Here is a 20300-nt window from a genome sequence, read left to right as displayed (position 1 = left end):
TCGAAGATACTGCAAGGCAATAGTGAGCTAAAAGCAAAGGTAAAGATAACAGCTTAGGAAACTTCTCCATAAATATCAAAGCGGAAAACACCTTCTTTCCTTTTCTTCTTTTGTAAGGTTTCCTTTCTTCCCCTACTAATTAAGTCATCCTTTGTGCTAGAAAATTATGCAGGTGCTAGGTGACAAATTCTTTGTAGGTGTCAGTCTTTAGTAGCAAAGAACCTGAGCACGCAGCAATAGAGCTGTTGCACTGGGAAAGTCTAATAATGCTTACTGCTGCCTGGGAGATTGCAGCACCCTTACTACAGAGGGAAAGCCACAAGTGTCACAGAGGCAGCTGTCATTCAAGCACTGCATGCAACTGTGCTCAGTCCCCAACCACACTCGGGGTTTAGTTTGTGTAAAGAGGGAATCCCCACCCTCTCTGCCACTATACATGCCTATGCAAGCACTCCATGCCTCTGTGGGCTGCCTGAACACACATGGTCTGAGGTCACAGCCCCACCTCGTGGCACAGCCACTGTGTGTCCCCACAGAAATCCAGCCCCTTTGGGCTCAACATCACCTGTGAGCAAGGCACATTTCCCTGGGAGCCTCAGACCTTGCTATAAGGATTCTTCAGAGCGCTCAGACACAGGGTTCTTATTAAAGCTATTGGGTTTCATATGCATGGGCCTTTCACAGCTTTCCTCCTGTGAGCCTGTAGATGTGAAAGACACAGCTCAAATGATCTAACACAATCTTGTAGTCAGCTTAGTGGAATTGCTTTGTTGGGTGCTCTTGCACGGTGTTAGCAGCCTGGCAACAAATTTCTGTCCTCCATCATGTGTTACCATAATATGAATTCAGCATCATGTAGGCTCTTACTCAGCTCTTTTTCACCACCTCAGAGTCCTTAATACCACTGGCAGTATTGTCTTTTCCCAGGGATTCTAGGGCACATTTCTGAAGTGGCTCTTCTCCTATAAACCCTGTGGGAGGGAACATGCAGTACAGGAAAAAGATTGGCCCATGTTAAGATGAATGTACAGAAGCATGGCTGGGGAAGATGGATTCAGCTGAATTGCCTCACTCCTGCTGTGTTCACTGTAGTGTCACTCCTCTACAAGAAAGCTAGTTTTGTTCTTTTTACATATTTTTCTGCTTAGCTGAAAGTTCAAGGAACATGGACATCTTACCCTCCTGACCGAGTATGTTGGAGCAATGGGTAGGCTGGCTGAGTAGATCTTAGTATAGGGCAGGTTTTTTGGTGCTGTCTCCATCTGTCTCAATCTCTTCCCTAGTCCACCTCAAGACTGCATTGCAGTTCAGCTGGGCAGTGCCATCATCCTTGGAGCTGTCCACACCTGTGAGGAAGGGACAAAGCAGTGCTCTGCTGTTAAGAGACACAGTCCTCACAGCATGGAATCAGTACTGGAGACCCTACTTAGAAGCCTGGAAGACTGATAGTGGGCTTCAGAGGTTGATCACCTCCTGTTTTGCAGGCATCAGGCAGTTCTGGGCTGGGTCTGGTCTGACATTCTTCTTTTGCCTTGCAGTGCTACTGACCTTCCTCCCCAGATCCGCATCATTAATGGCTACATCACAGTCGAACCCCGCCCCCGGGGCCACGGATGGTTCAGTCACACGCATGCAGACACTGGCAGCGCTCACCACCTTTCCTGTTCTTTCTCCCTCCTGCCTTTGACTTTGGTTATGATAACACTGCATTGAAACACAAGGACAGCCACACTGCAGGGCTCTCACCTTAAAAAGTAAAAAAGAAGATTATGTGAAAAAAACAAAAATAGAAGACTGAGTGGGACACCTGTTCTTTGGGGTGTTTTTAAACAGCCTCCTTTTCCTGGATCTGGATCGTTAACGCTATTAACTGGTTTGACCCACCCAATACAGGGGAAGATATTTTAATCAAGCTGTAATTTATCCTTCTCTTGCAGAAGAATGATTTCATGTTATTCCATAATACTTTGGGGAGATGATAATGTTGCTATAACATAGTTGTTTAACTGTATTAACCCAACTAAATTTATTCACCTTCAGTGCCTTGTAAAATGATTTACACACCATTAACTTATTTATTAGAACAGAATAATTTGGTCATCTAAACACGTCTGGGAAAGAGAAGTTGGTATTTTATGTCTATACTGGTAATGTTTTTCATTGTTGCCTGTCAGGGCTTCAGGTTACATATAAAGATTCATGACAATACTTTCTACAATAGAAAAAAAGCAGTAAAGACTTGTAAACAGAATGTTTCTACCCCCTGTTTGATGCTGTTTAAGATGGGTACACTTGAATATCCAGTGGTTTTGTAAACACAGGTCTTGTAAACACAAACTAAGGTACATTTAGGAAAATAAAGTGTCTGAGAAGCTTCACAATCATGTTGTTGGATGCTTCCAAAACAAGAATTTCCCAAACAGTGATTTGAGAATACCAAATTCAGGTTTCTCCTCTTTCTAAATCACAAATATATTGTTGTCTTTTAGCTAGATTCACTTCTAGGAAGAAAGGTCTTTCTTTTCCTTTCCTGCACAGGAAATCCTTGCAAGTTTTCAGCTGATTTCAGTAGAAATTCTCATACAATCTAAACTGTTTCAAGTTCTTCACCACCTACTTAAAATGAACATGGTATTGACTGTTGCATGCGGGAAGCATGAGAGGGGTGATGAATGATTTCCTGTGTCTGCACAGGACATCCTCCTATGATTACAGTGGCTCCTCTTGTGATCAGCATATCCCTCTCTCCATTTAGGAGGGTTTCATCGCATGGGAAGGTATAATCAAATTCATCAATGGGACGGATCAGAGCCAGTGTGCTGAGCCACTTGGAAAGACAGCAGTCACCTGTCCCCTGAGTGTCAGAATGTCCTGACACCTGCTAGCTTATGCATTGGTATTGCTTCTCCTCCCCATGTCCTCTGTCCTTCAGAAGTGCATGACTCATCATCATGTGTGTGACCTGTGTGTGGCACAGGTCCAGAGGGCTCTGGAAGATCTGGGAGAAGGGACTGAGACAGACATTCCATTTCTTTTTCTATTACAAGACAAAGACTGCTGTGTGAAATAACTCCAGGATGACCTTTCTTTTTGTTTCCTCCTCTATGGTTGTTCCTGAGCTTCCTCTCTGTGAGGGGAGCTGAGACAATTGGATCAACCACCAATGTTTTTCTTAGGCAGGTATGAGGGAAGAATAATTATAAAACATTCAGGAAAAACAGAGACCTGAAGTAGCACTATGAATAATTCAGTTCTGGTGGTGTAATTCATTATGTAGCCTGTTTGCAACTGCCTGATTGTGTCAGGAAACGGCGACGTACTTAAACTCTGATGGATTGTCTGCCTACAGAGGCTGCATCCTGGGAGTCTTGGTGGAAAGTAATCAAATTCTTTCAAGGTATTTTTGAGGATTTCATGGGCTTGGCTTGATGCCTGTGAACTCAACTACTGGTTTTTACCCTTCACTTCTTCTTCCAGACCAGTCATGTCTGACCAGCGATGGGACACCAAATCTTTGAAATTATGATTTGAAATGATCTTTGAAACTATGGAGAGCATAGCCTTACTCCAGCTGCATATGCTACTCAGCTGTTTACAGAGACCACTGCAGGGTTCTAGGTTTGGATCAAGTTGTTTCTCCCTAGTTCCAGAGAACAAGAAAAGTTTGTCAGAATTGGAACAGCCCAAGAAGCCATTCTAATGGCCAAGATCTGCTCAGATGCCACACTTCTCTGTACCAGAGATCACCATGAAAGCAGACATTCCCGCCATGTGCCCATAAGACTTCATTGTCCCTCTATCTGTCCCTCCCAAACAGCTGAGGTAACTTTAGTTGCCTTCCAACTGAGATTCAGTCAGGCTTGTAATAAGTAGCAAACTTGATTCTGAAATCACTGAAGGTGCTCAGTGCAGAGGCTGAATTCTCCTCAGCTAGGTGCCTCCCCATCCTTTTAAGCGCTGTAACAGTGTGTCATATCCGAGGAACCTGATCTCCCTTTTCCATTTCTTTCCTATGTATATACTAATTCATTTGTGCACTTTGCTGTTCCCCTCCTGGCTAAAATTGTTGTCATAAATCATCTCTCCAATGTTCACTGTGAACAGAACCATTCTGAGATGAGAAGGGACTCTTACCATAGTTACTGTGGTCAAGATTCCTCTTTCTCTGTTGGGAGGCTGATAACTGAAAAGTTATTCACAGTAATTGAAAACCTACCTACTTTACAATGAACTGGTTTGGTAATGTCACACACTCTTTGGATTAAATAATAATGTTGGACAACATAGGTTCAGCAGTGTATCGTGAATTCCTCTGATTATTTGTTGTTTGACTGAGCTGGGCTAATGGACTACTGTTCTGACATATGTGCTTTTCAATTATTATAAAACTTCACAATTATGTATACAGCTAGGGAAAAAAACACAGACAAACATCCTCCTTGGCAAAAGGGCTTGCTCCTAAATTCCTCTTTTTTGAAATAGTGAGCACTTGCACTTTATTTCTGTTTGCTGATAAATGAACCAGACATCACACATCATTTACCTTCAACTACGGTGACCTTCTAACAGCTGCCTCCTGTAATTTCACAGCTTTTCCTTTCTGCTGCTAATGTCTTTTAATGCATTGAAGCTACACTTTCTGAGATCATATTGGGTTAGAAACTAGGTTTTCTTGTGAAGCATTGCAGGAGGCAGGACTTCACTCAGTGTGCTTTCATATACACTAATGTGCTCTTATCTGTCACAGCTTTTCTGAGAAATGTGAACACCTCTTAGCAAGCTGGGGATCCAGAGCCGGTTTACTTTCAAACCTTTTCAGGTTAAGATGTGAAAAGTAAAAATACTGAAAGAAAAAGGGAATTCCTATTCTTCAAATGAGGCCTAAAAAAATACACATCCCTCCTAGGTAATAATTGTAACAACATGAAAAGGGAAGCATAAACTGAACAGATTACCTCACTCCAGCCTCTGGCATGCCTTAAGAACCTTGCATGATTTTGTTATTTTAAGGGTTAGCATAAAAGGACACAGAGTAATACACATTGTGATTCAGATTTCTTTATTTTCACTTTGAAACTTTGGAAAGGAGGTTACTTTGCTGTTTTTAACCATTCATATAGCAAAATTATAATTCTAAAACAGATAAGAGAGAAAAAGTGGAGGAGTTACAGAAGGCAGGTAAATAAACAGAAATCAAGAAATCTAAGCATTTTATTTCTGTTTTAACTCTGTGGTCCTCTGCAAGAAGGCTCCAGGGAAAAATATAGTGCTCTTCAACTGAGGGAAAAAGAGCCAGGCACTGAAAGAAGAGAGTCCTTTCTAAAAACACCAGGGTAATCTTGTGGCTGTTCTTTTTCTCTTCCTGGTAGAGCTGAAGCTGCAGTTACTTTGTAAATAGGATAAAAGGCTGATACAGTTTGGTAAATTACTATGGCCCCTTTTGATCAGCTCTATGAAACACTGTGACACAGTCAGTATGTAAAAATCAGGATAAAATCTCTCACTTATGTAAGTAGGGAATATGCTTTAGAAGATGTATTTTTCCAGTGCCTTGCTATGTGAAAAATGTGGACAAAACATGTCATTTACCCTTTATTACAAAAAATAAAATCTAAGGCATGAAAATTAATAAAAGGTGGTCTTACTCTATCTGTGTTGAAACTGATTATTGTTTTAGAATAGAATCATAGAATCAGTCAGGGTTAGAAGGGACTACAAGGATCATCTAGTTCCAACCCCCCTGCCATGGGCAGGGACACCTCACACTACATCAGGCTGGCCAGAGCCTCATCCAGCCTGGCCTTAAACACCTCCAAGGATGGGGCCTCAACCACCTCCCTGGACAACCCATTCCAGGCTCTCACCACTCTCATGGGGAAGAACTTCTTCCTCACGTCCAGCTTGAACCTCCCCACTTCCAGCTTTATTCCATTCCCCCTTGTCCTATCACTACCTGATATCCTAAAAAGTCCCTCCCCAGCTTTCTTGTAGGCCCCCTTCAGATACTGCAAGGCCACAATAAGGTCACCTCGGAGCCTTCTCTTCTCCAGACTGAACAGCCCCAACTCTTTCAGTCTGTCCTCATAGGAGAGGTGCTCCAGCCCTCTGATCATCCTGGTGGCCCTCCTCTGGACACGTTCCAGGATGTCCATATCCCTCTTGTAATAGGGGCTCCAGAACTGGACGCAGTACTCCAGGTGGGGTCTCACCAGAGCTGAGTAGAGGGAGAGAATCACCTCCCTTGACCTGCTGGCCAAACTTCTCTTGATGCAGCCCAGGATCTGGTTGGCTTTCTGGGCTGCAAGTGCACACTGACAGCTCATGTTGAGCTTCTCATCCACCAGCACCCCCAAATCCCTCTCCTCAGGGCTGCTTTCCAGCCAGTCACTGCCCAGCCTATATTTGTGCTTGGGATTGCCTCGATCCAGATGCAGGACCTTGCACATGGTCTTGTTGAACCTCATGAGGTTGGCTTGTGCCCACCTCTCCAGCCTGTCAAGGTCCCTCTGGATGCCATCCCTTCCCTCCAGCGTGTCTGCTGCACCACACAGCTTGGTGTCATCAGCAAACTTGCTGAGGGTGCACTCAATGCCACTGTCCATGACACCAACAAAGATGTTGAACAAGACTGGTCCCAGGATTGATCCCTGAGGGACTCCACTTGTCACTGGCATCCAGTTGGACATGGAGCCATTGACAGCCACTCTTTGGGTGTGGCCATCAAGCCAGTTCTTTATCCATCTCATGGTCCACCCATCAAACCCATGTGTCACCAGTTTGGAGACCAGGATGTGGTGTGGGACAGTGTCAAAGGCTTTTTCTACTGTTCTGTTCTCATTCATCCAGAGTGCTTTCCCATATCACCAATGAATGCACATGATGTTTATTCAGGGCAGCTCTCACACCGAAATTAATTTCTCTTTCAAGAGTACAGTCCTTTTATGCTGTAGGTTTATCCTTATTGAGAGGACCATATGTATCAGTAGCGGCTGGAAAGTCTCTATCACAACACGTTAATACTCCTGACTGCAAACATGTCACAGCTAAACTGAGTGGCTTGAGTGAAATAAAATTAGAAGCACACAGTGCTTCAAGATAGTTAATGGCCAACCAGCATTCGTACTCCAAAGACTGCTCTGAAGATACCTATTGTTGAGTCAGAGAATTGAGGCACCTGCCTTTGGTCCACTGAATCCTTTTCCATATTTCCAGTAGTGTTCAGCTATACATTATCCAAGATCTATGTTTTCCAGTACTCAATCAACCAGCTATTTTCTATTGATGTCCAGGGATCTGGCCATCAAACAGTTCAGAAAACCTCCACCCCTCAAACATTCTATTTGACCATGGCTAAGTTATCTCTGATCATACATCTTTTCACAGCCCCACAGTAAGCTACAGACTTGGTGATGTGCGGTTGGAAAGCTGTTACTTGGAGAGGGACCTGGCAGTACTGGTTAATCATTGACTAAAGATGAGTCAGCAGTGTGCCCAAGTGGCCGAGAAAGCCAATGGCATCCTGACTTGTACTGGAAACACTTCGGCCAGCAGGAGAAGGGAAGTGATCATCCCTCTGTACTCAGCACTAGTGAGGCCACACCTCAAGTACTGTGTCCAGTTCTGGGTCCCTCACCACAGGAAGGATATTGAGGTGCTGGAGCATGTCCAGAGAAGGGCAACAAGGCTTATGAAGGGCCTGGGGCACATGGCCTATGAGGATTGTCTGAGGGAGCTGGGGTTGTTCAGTCTGGAGAAGAGGAGGCTGAGGGGAGACCTCATTGCTCTCTACAAATGCCTGAAGAGAGGTTGGAGTGAGGAGGGGGCCAGCCTCTTCTCCTTGGTAGCAAGTGACAGGACTAGACAAAATGGCTACAAGCTGGGGAGGTTTAGGCTGGATATTAGGAAATATTTCTTTACAGAGAGAGTTATCAAATATTGGAATGGTCTGTCCGTGGCAATGGTGGAGCCTCAGTCCCTAGAAATGTTTAAGCAGTGTGGGGACGTGGTGCTTAGGGACATGGTTTAGCATTGACCCTTCAGTGCTCAGTCAAGGGTTGGACTGGATAATCTTCGAGGACTCTTCCAACCAGATTTATTCTGTGATTCTGTATCTTGAGTTACTGAATCCATCATAACACACAGAGACTGCAGAAAGTGAAAGCTTTGGATTTAAAGATGTCCTTTGTGTCTTAATATCATCAGTCTCTAGATACATAAATAATTCGATAACCAGGATGACAATTACTTTGCTGTTACAGCTCTCTGATGTTTGTTACAAATGACTGCGGGCCTTTGTGCATTTTGTCTTTTATTTAGTTTAACACTCTCCCTTCAAATCACTAGGAGTTTATCCAGCTGAAGACAAGAAACAGTCTTTTACCTTTGTTTCCTGACAAATGTTACTATCTGTGCATTGTCTCAGTTCTTTGTTCTCCTCTCTGCAGACCCCAATCTTCCTATAAATTAGTTTGTGCAATTTTAGGCAGTTCCAGCAGAAGGCCAAGAGACCTGCTTTCTGCACATAGATACCATGCGTGGGACCTGTCAAGTAGCTCTCTGGTTGAAATATTGGCTAAGACCTGTTTTGATCTCTCCCTCTGCCACAGCTCTTTCAAGTGCAGTTTAGCACCTGCTAGGAAGTTAACCAGGGGCAGACAGTTCCTCTGTGTTTAGAGAGCATGGGTAAACATGACTTGAGAGCTGATTACCAGCATCTTCCAAAGATAGCTGTGCTGTGTGCTTGATAGTCATTGGATTCAATATTCTTGGGATGTACTTGAGGTTATCAGGTGGTGGCAGAGTATGTCAAAAGATGTTCACAACACTGTTCATCAGCCCTTTGAACGATTCAAATCTTGCATACTCACAGTGTTTGTCACTGAGGGTTCCTGTACATAACACAACGTACACTGGGAATAACAAGCCTGTCCAAAAGGGACTTCTCAGTACAGCGTAGTAGGTCAGGTTGAGGCTGCTCTGATTAGCTGCTGGTGAAGCCAGAGACCTAAAGTTGTTACGTCTGGAAAAGACCTTTAATCAGGGAGAAAATTAGGAGAGCCAAAGCAGAGCTAGAGCTCAACCTAGCTACAGCTGTTAAGAATAATAAAAAATGTTTCTACAAATTCATTAACAACAAAAGGAGGACTAGGGAAAATCTCCATCCTTTCTTGGATGCAGAAGGAACCGCAGCAGAAAGGTCTGAGTTGTGTTGACCTCTTCATGCCAGCCTCAGGTGACTTCAGAATTATCTCCTCTGCAACACAACCTGGTCCCATTCTCCATCGTCCTAAAGAGCTTGTCTGGGGCATGCACATGTTCTTTTCATTCCCTGCTGGAACATCTGAGCACACTCTCTTCAGGCCCTGCTTTCTGAATTTTCTCCTACTTAATTGAGCCATCCATCCATTTCTATTCAGTAATAGCCTTGTTTCCCAGGGCAGTAATTCCCTTCTCTGGCAGGACCAGCACATTTCTACTTTCCTTGGACTGTGGTCATCATCACAGACTGATATTTGAGAAGGAAACTCTCCAAGCAGGCTTTCTAGGATTTTCAGGTTAAATGACAGTGGGACCTTTGCAATTCATTTTACCTAGTCCAACCTAGTCCACATCCACTCATATGTTTAAGAAACTTGTTCTTTTAAAACACATCACTTCAGAGCAGATAGTATTCCTTTAACCTGCTTTCCCAAGGCTCCAAACTGTTTATTTATTAGTAAGCCTAAATAGGATTCCAACAGAATTGACTACTAACAGCATTCAGGCACAGAGAAAAAGCAAGCAAATCCATGATGTGTGCCTCTTGTTGTAATGTCTGGCTGATCTCTGGGATACATCATCTTGACCTGAGGCAAGACGACCTGTTTTTCATAGAAACTCTTGTATAGTCACTGATTCGTGATGCTGGAATGTGCAATATTCCTTAGCTAACACTAGATGTTGCCCATGCACTGTAGAAAATGATACCATAAAAAAGGAAGCAAAGCTTGCTTGAGTGCTTTAGAACAGCTAAGATGGGTACAAGCTATGGGCATCTTGTTGCAGAATTATTCCAGTCAGCAGTACAAATATCTCTCTGCCTCACTTTACCTGGCAGTTATTTCTTCTTATTTTTCTCACTACTCTTCAGGCCTGGCTAGTTGATTTAGAAGTAAGCTCTTAATTGCCTTAATATATCTTCTTATTTTTCTCTTATTATTCTCACTACTTTTCTTATTTCTTTTTATTTTTTCTCTTTCTTCTTATTTTTCTTCTTATTTTTCTCACTACTCTTCAGGCCTGGCTAGTTGATTTAGAAGTAAGCTCTTAATTGCCTTAATATATCTACTCTGGTCTTTATTGCCTCTGTAGAATCAGTACTACCCTGAGTGAACATATGTGCACTCCAGGTGAACATGACAAAGTTGTTACTAAGCCTCCAAAATATCATCGCTATTATCTATACCATGCAGAGCATCTTTGTGCTAGGTCTGTAGTTCTGTTTGACATGTTTTTCTCTCTGGGACAAGAAAATGTTTGTGGTTAAAGCACTGAAATGGAATTGGAAGACTGTTCAGATCCCTTGCTCAAGTATTCTGACTTGAATGCATAGTTTTACTCTAATTGTGCCTTGCTGTCCCTTTCTGTTAAGAGGAGACTTAGGGTTGCTTCTTCCCACACGAGAGTGTTATGTTCCTGAATATGTATCTAAGTGCTTCAATGGGAGTAATAAAATATCATGGAAGAAAGTACACTTAGAGATTAAAACTGTAGAGGCATCATCTGCACTAATGATAGGAAGTTTGTCTCAGTATATGCATCTCTCCAGACATCATGCATTTGGGGGAATTAATGGCCCAATGTAGTCTTGGCAGTCAGTTCCTCTGAATCCTGGCCAGACCACTGTGCTTCTTATGAGGGATACCTCAAAGTGAAGTCTTATCCATCTGCAAATCATTCAAAGTGCTTTTACCATTGCTCTTTCGTAGAAAATCAAGTCACATATGCTGTGAATTCCATCCTGAGTGATATTTTAGAAATTATGTCAGCTGAGGTTAAAAAAAAAAAAATGAAAAGCTAATTATTTACTTTGTTAATTTATTAGCCAATAAAATAAAAACTGTCTTCATATACTGTGTCACAAAGGAAATTTGCAGACAGGCTATTAGAAATGTGTAGGATACAAACTTTCAGATCATTGATGAAGTGTTCCATCTTTAAGCTGGTACGACCCTCTCAGAATAACATATTTTATTAGTGATATTGGCCCTGTTGTTAATATTCTTTACTTTTAATGAACAAGGAAGATACAACATTCACAAAATATTAAATAGACAGAAATATGTCTCTTGATAACTAACTTGGAAATTAATTTTGCCAGCTTACTCAAGGGACCAGGGGCCTGAGGAAATGTAGAAGGCTCACTGAAGTGAAAGAAGTGATGCACACTTCTTCCACATGCCTAACAAATGGTACTGTTGTTAATTATTAGACCAGAACACAAAGAGAATGCTTTGTTCATGGCCATTGGTCTCAGCTAAAACCTAACATTTCTCCTGTGCAACCTTTTCTTTTTTAATTCTGAACTTAGGCTTTGATCCTTCAAGAACACACATAAACATTTAAACATACCAGCAACTGAATTTAAAGTCACACATTGCTAGCAACATAATCACCTTGACCTCACTCAGCTCAAAAAAAACCCACGAACGAACAAACAAACCAAACCAAACCAAAACACCAAAATATTGGGAAAATGCAAGGAATGAAGAGGGAGAAATTAGATAGGGGCAGGATTCATTTAACAGGAAAACATATCTGTGTGAAAGGACCTGTGCAGTACAGTCAGAGATCATAGTTTGATGGATTTTGTTTTAAACAGGTGGTTTCTATCAGTTTAAGCAGAATTGAACTGAGTTATGCATATAGCCCAGTATCAAAACTGTATTTAATGTATCATTCTTTTTGTACTTCTTTCACACTGCTTGTACTGAGTATTGCACACTGCTTGTGGTGTCATGGTTTTACTCACACAGAATCACAGAATCATGGGATCAATAAGGTTGGAAAAGACCTCAAGGATCATCAAAGTCCAGCCTGTCACCAAAGACCTCATGACTACTAAACCATGTCACCAAGTGCCACGTCCAATCCCCTCTTGAACACCTCCAGGGATGGTGATTCCACCATCTCCCTGGGCAGCACATTCCAACGTCTAACAACTCTTTCCATGAAGAACTTTCTCCTCACCTCGAGCCTAAACTTCCCCTGGTTCAAAACATAAACATGGTCATTTACAGGATTTTATAGAAATTTTTTTTAAATGTATTTATGTTCATAAAGAAGCTCAAAAAAGCTTCCTATGTTAGTGTGCTTCAGCTTCAGATTTATTTTTAAAACATAAGTAGTAATAATTCAATGGATTAGAATGTAGATCTGGTTTGTTGTGAGCCCACTCATATTTGTGTGTCTGAATATCTCTGTGTTTGCTTCACTATAGAAATTCTTAATTGTACCATTATGTGAAAGTTGTTGAGCTGCTTTTGATTCCAGGTGCTAGAAGAATTGTGTGTTTGCTTCACATGGCAAAGTTTTGGTACTGGGGAAGCTACAGGGGTAGCTTCTGTGTGGCGCTTTTAGAAGATTTCACTCTGTACTGTGGAGCTAATTCTAGCTGGCTCCAAGATTGACCTCTTGCTGACCAATACCAAACCAACCAGTAATGGTGGTAGCACCTCTATGATAATACATGTAAGAAGGGATGGGGGGGAAGCTGAGAAACAGCAGTTCCAAACAGGAGAGAAGGATGAACTCTGAAGTCCATGAAGAATAAAGGGGAAGAGATGCTCCAGTCAACAGAAGCCAGGAACCTCCTGCAGCCCATGGTGAATCCCATGGTGAGACATGCTGTCCCCTGCAGCTCATGGAGTTTAATGGTGGGGCAAATAACCACCTGCAGCCCATGGATGCCCCTGCATGGGAAGCCCACACTTTAGCAGACTCCTGGCAGGACCTGTGGCTGTATAAAGAGAGAGAAGCCCATGGTGGAGCAGGTTTGCTGGCAAGACTTGTGACTCCAGGGGGAACCCACACTTGAGCAGGCTATTGCTGAGGGACTGCATCCTGTGGAATAGACCTATGGTAACACTGGAAGAGTGTGAGTCCTCCCAGCAAGGAGGATGGAATGGCAGAAATGGTATGTGATGAACTGACTGCATTCCCTGTCCTCCTATGTCACTCAGGAGAGGAATGAGATGATCTGACCCAGTAAGCATGGGTTCATGAAGGACAGGTCCTGCTTAATGAGCCTCATCTCATTCTATGATAAGGTGACCTGCTTGGGGGATGAAGGAAAAGCTATGGATGTTGTTTTCCTGGACTTCAGTAAAGCTTTTGATACTGTTCATCACAGCATCATCATGAAAAAGCTGGCTGCCCTAGGCCTGGATGGGCATACACTGTGCTGGGTCGAGCACTGGGTGGATGACTGGGCCCAGGGAGTGGTACAGGGAATTATATCCAGCTGGCAGACAGTCACAAGTGATGTTCCCCAGGGCTCAATGCTGGGTTACTCCTGTTTAATATCTTTATCAATGATCTTGATGAAGAGATTGAGAGCACTCTCATTTGACAGATGACACCAAGTTAATTTCAATCTGGGTAGGAAGGCTCTTCAGATAGACCTGGAAAGGCTGGATCAGTGGGCTGAGGCTAATCATATGGGCTTCAACAAGGCCAAGTGCTGAGTCCTGCACTTGGACCTCAACAACCCCAGGTAATGCTACAGGCTTGGGGCTGAGTGGCTTGAAAGCTGCTGGGCAGAAAAAGACTTGGGGGTGTTGATCAACAGATGTCTGACCATGAGACAGCAGTGTACCCAGGTGGCCAAGAAAGTCAGCAGCATCCTGGCCTGCATCAGAAATATTGTGACCAGCAGGACTACAATGGTGATTGTCTCACTGTACTGGTGAGGCCACACCTTGAGTACTGTCTTCAGTTTTGGGTGCCACAGTGTAAGAGATACATTGAGTTGCTGCAGTGGGTCCAGAGAAGGGCAAGGAAGTTTGTGAAGAGTCTTGAGAATAAGTCTTATGAAGAGTGGCTGAGGGAGCTGCAGTCCTTTAGTCTGAAGAAAAGGAGTCTCAGGGAAGACATTATTGCTCTCTACAACTACCTGAAAGGAGGCTGGGTGCGAGGTGGGTGTTGGTCTCTTCTCATAAGCCACAACTGATAGTGCAAGAGGAAATGGCATCCAATTACACCAAGGGAGTTTTAGGTCAGACATTAGGAAAAAATTCCATGCTGAAAGGGTTATCAAAGACTGGAAGAGGATGCCCAGAGAAGTGGTTGAATCGCCATACCTGGATGTATTTAAAAGCCTAGTCTAGTAGTGTCCCTCGTAGAGTTAGATAATGGTTGGACTTGATGACCTTAAAGGTCGTTTCCAGTCATCGTGATTCTGTGATTCTTTGACTTGAAAGTTTAAATATTAATCAGCTTTTTTTCTTTTTTTTTTTTTTTCCCAGAAAATATTAAATATATTTTAAATTTCTGCCTGCTTCTTGTTTGCCCCTTGGGAGACAGGCAGGCGCCTGAGCCTTTTGTCTTCCCTTCCTGAAAGGAGGGTGGAAGGGGGGACTTCCCAGAACATGTTGGGACAAGTTAGCTGGTATCAGGGGGCATAATTCTGGGCATGTGATGCCTTCACGACAATGTGTCCCTAGAGTTTTCTTGTCAAATTCTCATCCGCATGTTGGCCTTCTCATCCACATTAATCAACAATTTTAAAAACTGAAGAGAAGATAGCTATCTGGATTTCTGGATAGTAAAATTGGGGAGAATAAATTATGAAAAGTGTGTCAGAGAGTTGTAATCAGGGGCTTAGAACTGTTTGTAACTGTTAGGAAAAAGTAACATCATGGCAGAGGAAATTCAGTGTTGACACATGCAAAGCAGTGGTCTCATGGACAATTATTTCTTCTTCTTCTTGCATCTTACCCTGTGTTAGTCTGACCGTTCAAGATACATGATTTTAGGATACATCAAGAATTAAAAATGGTAAAGTAGAAGCAGCAACCAATCTCAATTTAGTTTTAAGGAGAAAATACACCTAGAGCAAGTTAATCTATTGATCTTTCTCAGCTTTATTTTCTCTGGAATGTGTGGTTTTGGTAAAAAAATATTGCTACATTTATATGGTAATTCATTGTTCTTAGGCAACAGGCATTGGAACTGCAGTGTGAAATATCCTGCATGCATTGCTTTGTGCTGCTGTGTCTTTGCAAGTTAACATGAGTAATAATATAACAGCCTGTTGTAAGATGAACCAGAAAGCTGAAGGGGTGGCACCTGTTTCACTCTTCCTGTTGAACTGTCTAGCCTATTGCATAGTGAGCTGTAATATAGATGTATGCAACTACACATCTGGAAATATGTTGTAGTTATTGCTAATAATTTTACATTTCTTTCTGATGGTCTGTAGTTGCAACAGGACATCTTAAATTCAGGATAAACCGGCTGCGTCCCAATTTATGGGCATTTCTGTTCTCAGACATTATCAAGAACCCAAACTGGAGAAGAAAACAAAATATTTGAGGTATTTTCTTAAATATTTATTTATTTATTTAAATGGCATCATTTTAAAACAATTTCTGCTGCAGATCTTCACATACCAGAGTTAGGTCCTGAGGAAGGCCACCTGGATAGTCAGGGGGGCTGGAACACTTGACGTATTAGCAAAGACTGAGAGAACAGGATTTGTAGTTTAGCTTGGGGAAGAGAAGACTCTGGATACAAAGATTCAAAGATTCACAGATTCATAAAATACCAGGTTGGAATGGATCTCAAGGATCATATAGTCCTAGCTTTCAGGGAAAAATGTAGTTTAAATGAGATGACTCAGCACCCTGTCAAGCTAGGCTTTGAAACTGTCTAATGCAGGGGAATCCAACACCTCCCTTGGAAGTTAATTCCAATGTCTAAAAGATATTTTTTTATATTTTTTTCTTACTATATGGATGAGGAAATACTGGAATAGTTTGCTCATGAACATTGTTGAGTTTCCATCTTTGCAAGTGTTCAACACTGTACTGGACAAGTAGAGAGAAATGCTTTACTAGTCAAGAAATCTAATTTGAGCAGAAACTTACTTAGAGCAGGAGGTTGAAATGCAAAATCTCTGAGGGTCCCTTTGGCCTAAATTATTTTTCTGAGTCTATGTTTCAGTGATTCCAACAACATATTATGGTGCATAGTGACTTTGAAAATTAGCTTCACAGTCAAGTTACTATTAAATTTTAACATAGCAAATGAAATTTCAGCTTTATAATTTAGCAGATGTAGTTATTTTAATTTTATAGCTGAGCACAAAATCGAGATATCTCATACTTCAAATTAATTTTAACACAGAGCTATTTATGTAAAATATTTTTTTGAATTATTGACAGTATGATCTATAAAGCAATGTTCAATCATACTCATATAGTCTGACATGCAAAACTTATTTTAGAATTATGCTACTAGTATGTTGCCTGTTAGCCAACTTACTAACAGTGACAGAAATAAACAACAGCCACATTTAACTCATATCTAGGCTTATCCCCTGCCAGTACAACAGAACAACACAACCACAGACCTTTCTACTGAGGTGTAAGCTGACTTTTAATATCCATATTTTTGTCTGCAAGGCAAATAGCCTTTTCTTCACAAAGTATATTCACTCCCTAATCCAAACAGCAAATACTCATAAAAGGCATGTTTGTGTAAAATAAGCAATAGATAAGTGACATTTTGTGGAACCAAGGGAACATGCCTAGAAAGAAATGAAAGTATATATTGATTAACTTTCTTTATGGAACTATTCAAAATCTTTCACTGGTCAGCTTGCCAAGATTTAGCAGTTCTTCTTGCTCTATATATTATTCCTCCTTTGCCAGCCCTGGTGGCAAAATGTTGAACCATAGCAACAGAGAAACACTACATATTTATTTGATTTACTTGATTTATTTCTTTCAGAAAAAAATATTTTTCAAGCGTGGTTTGCTTGGCTTTGCTAGATTACAGAAAATGGTTAAGACATCTGGTATAATAAAATGTCTTACCATGATTTGCTAGGACTGTAATCTAGAGAACGTAACAAATATTGAGGAAAATTTGTATTCATCTTGAGGTTATCTCTGATTAAGAGTGATGAATATAAATGCTTGCATTAAGTTCTTACTGCCTTTTCAGTTTCTAGATGAAATGCCATGAAAACCAAATTCTTTCTCCTATTTGTCCTTAATTTAATCTTTCTTTCAGATGCATTCTTGCCATTTATTTTGTGATTTATTTTTTTTTCTACTGAATTGGTAGGCTTTGCTCTGAAGTTTCATAGCATGAGGTGGGAATAAAAGTGCTACTTAGATGTCAGCATCATGAGAAGATTTGTGGGCTGCTATTCCTTTGAGCTAAAACTATACCATGTTGAATAATGGAAAGTTTAGAGGTCCTAAAGAGTTAAACAACTGGAACAATAATAAAGATCTTGTTCTCTCTCTCTTTTTATTTTTTTTTTCTGGTAAACAAACAGTTTTGGGACAAAATATTTAAAGTCTTACTTTTAATCTGTAATTTTAATTTCATAAATTGAAACTATAAGCAATTACATGTCTGTCTATTAATCAATTCTAATTTTTTGTTTATTTCATAAGTGCAAAAGGAAATAAAAGACATATTGTTTCTGTGGATGCTTCAAACATGCATAAATTGGGACATTATGCCTGTCACACACCTGAGCTGGTTTAACAGACTTTGGAGGTGTCTATCACAGGGATCAGCTCTTCCGGAGAAAACAAAGGGAACACGGTTTCAGTTGGAGTCTCTGGCAGGAAACATCAGGTGAAACCCAAGGTTTTGGAGTAGGGGATATCGAAAGGAAGACACCCAGTACACCCCAACCAAAAAAGGAGATACTACTACCAGCATATTTAGGAGTTTGAGCTGCTTCAGAAGTAGTGGGTACAGAAGCATCTGTCCTCTTAGCACCCTGGTTGCCTGTGCTGCACTGGATGTTCAGAGGGAATGTCCCCTCTACATCACACAAACAGGGCTACAAGGAGTAAGTACTGATTAGGCAACCAGCTTGACTGGGGAAACCCAACCACTCAGCAATTCTAGAAGAGATTATGGACTGGCCAGAAGGCAGAGTTTTCAGAGCACTGCCTGAGGACGTGGTTCATGCCCAGGAGGCACCACCATATAATGAGTTATCCAAAGATGAACGGCTTTATGCTGTGTTTACTGATGGATCCTGTTGTGTGGTAGGATACCATCAGAAGTGGAAAGCTGCTGTATGGAACCCAGTGTGAATGCAGAAATGAGAGCCATCCAACTGGCCCTAAAGATCACTGAGCAAGAAAAATGACCAATACTCTATACTGATTCCTGGATGATGGCTAATGCCCTATAGGGATGGTTACAGCAGTGGAAGAAGAGCAGCTGGCAACACAGGCGTAAGCCCATCTGGGCTGCTTCATTGTGGCAAAATATTGCCACTCAAGTAGAAAACATGGCTTTAAAGGTACATTATGTTTATGCTCGTGCACCTAAGAGCTGTGAAGAACATCAAAACAATGAGCAGGTAGATGAGGCTATTGAAGCTGATGTAGCTCAGGTCGACCTGGACTGGGAGCTTAAAGGTGACCTTTTTGTAGCTTGATGGGCACATGAAACACCAGGACATCTTGGGAGATCTGGAACATACCAATGGGCTTGTGATCAAGGGGTAGACCTGACCACGGAGGCCAAATCACACATAATTGTGAAACAGAACCACATGTGCTGCAATTGAGCACCAGAATTAACTCTCCCTGGAGCAAAGGATGGTGTCTGGGTTTTCACTATGGTGAGGCCTGGCAAACTGACCATATTGGCCCATGTCCTGGAAGTGGCATTACTGAGCCAGCTAAACTGGCCACTGCCCTTTCTCCTCCCTCCCTGTTGCCGCGGTCCAGGTTGGAGGTCGAGGAGCCAATAGGCAGGCACTGTTGAGGCTGCCTTCGGGGGGTGGAAGCTGGACCCCGTGCCTCAGGTTTCACACAGACAACTGCAGGTGTCAGAGGCTAGTCCAGAAGGCGTGTACAGCTTGCCTGCCGTACAGCACTTTGAACTGATTGGAGGTATTTGAAAAGGTAATCTGCCACTGGGCCGTTCAGTTTTCAAAAGGGGAATTTATAGGGGATGATTCGAAAGCCCACACCCTGTTGGTTAGCGAGATTCGAGACGGTGACAAGCACCCACTTCGTGCCTGTCTTCAGGGTGATTGCCTGCTTTGTCCTCATAGCAGCGTGTTGAGCTCCGAGCCACACCACAGCAGTGTGCTCTATTTCTCTCCCTCACTTCCTCCAGTTTGGGATCTGTCTTTGGATTATCCCTGCCTTTTGGACTACAGATTGCATCTCTGTCCATTTCTTCATTTGGCAAAGTTTTGGTGCCTAGAAGCTCAGCGGTTCGTGAGTAACTAAAGCTAATTTGCTTGGTTATTTCTAAAGGTCACAGACTGTTTCTCTGTGGCTTAACTCCACAGTGAGGTCAGGAGGGTCTGTCTTGCCCCTCGATGTGGCACAGCTATTTCTTTTCATGTTATGAGAGTTTCCAGTTTGTTCCTCTGTATTCCAAGTTTCTGACTTTTCTAGAATGTTATTTGATTGTTCATTAACGTCCTGTCGTGTGTAATCAACCTATCATCGACCGGGCAAATGAACCTGAATCAAAGTAACATGGAAAAATAATTTTGATATCTAATAAATCATATTCATAATTTATCATATTTCTGGCTTATAAATTTGATCATAAATCACATCAGACCACTGTCACAGACATGCCAAGACAAGTGATACATCCTCACCATGGTAGAAGCAACTACAGGTTGGTTAGAGACATACCCTGTAAACCATGCCACTGCCCAGAACACCATCTTAGGCTTTGAAAGACAAATCCTGTCATGACATGGTACTTTACAAAGGGCTGATTCAGACAATGGGACTCAATTCTGAAATAACGCCATCAGTTCCCAGGCCAAGAAATGTGACACTGAGTGGGTGTCTTATATTCCTTATCACCTACAAGCCTCTGGGAAGATTGAAAGATTTAATGAACTGTTAAAGATCATGTTGAGAGCAGAAACCACTTGGCTGGTTAACCCTAGAGGATCTGCTAACCATCTTGTTTCTGCCCAAACAGATCATCTGCACACTGAAAGAAGAGATAAGGTTCTTGTAATGCACATGGGGAAGTGGCTGGGGAAGGCAGTGTGAGTTGCTCCTCCAGTGGTGAACAGCAAA

The 20300-nt window shown here is 42.1% G+C and overlaps 1 protein-coding gene across 1 annotated transcript in view; it reads left to right on the top strand.

Annotated features, from left to right (window-relative positions):
- Positions 1–1713, top strand: part of TRABD2A (TraB domain containing 2A) — a 75214-nt gene extending 73501 nt beyond the window's left edge. The window contains exon 8 of the mRNA XM_054397606.1: positions 1539–1713. Coding sequence (XP_054253581.1) covers positions 1539–1713 — 175 coding nt within the window. The remainder of the gene's footprint in view (positions 1–1538) is intronic.
- Positions 1714–20300: the final 18587 nt, after the last annotated feature.

The sequence above is a fragment of the Indicator indicator genome, chromosome Z (assembly GCF_027791375.1).
Source record: "Indicator indicator isolate 239-I01 chromosome Z, UM_Iind_1.1, whole genome shotgun sequence".
Lineage (NCBI taxonomy): Eukaryota > Metazoa > Chordata > Aves > Piciformes > Indicatoridae > Indicator > Indicator indicator.
This window is presented reverse-complemented; position numbering and strand designations above follow the sequence as displayed.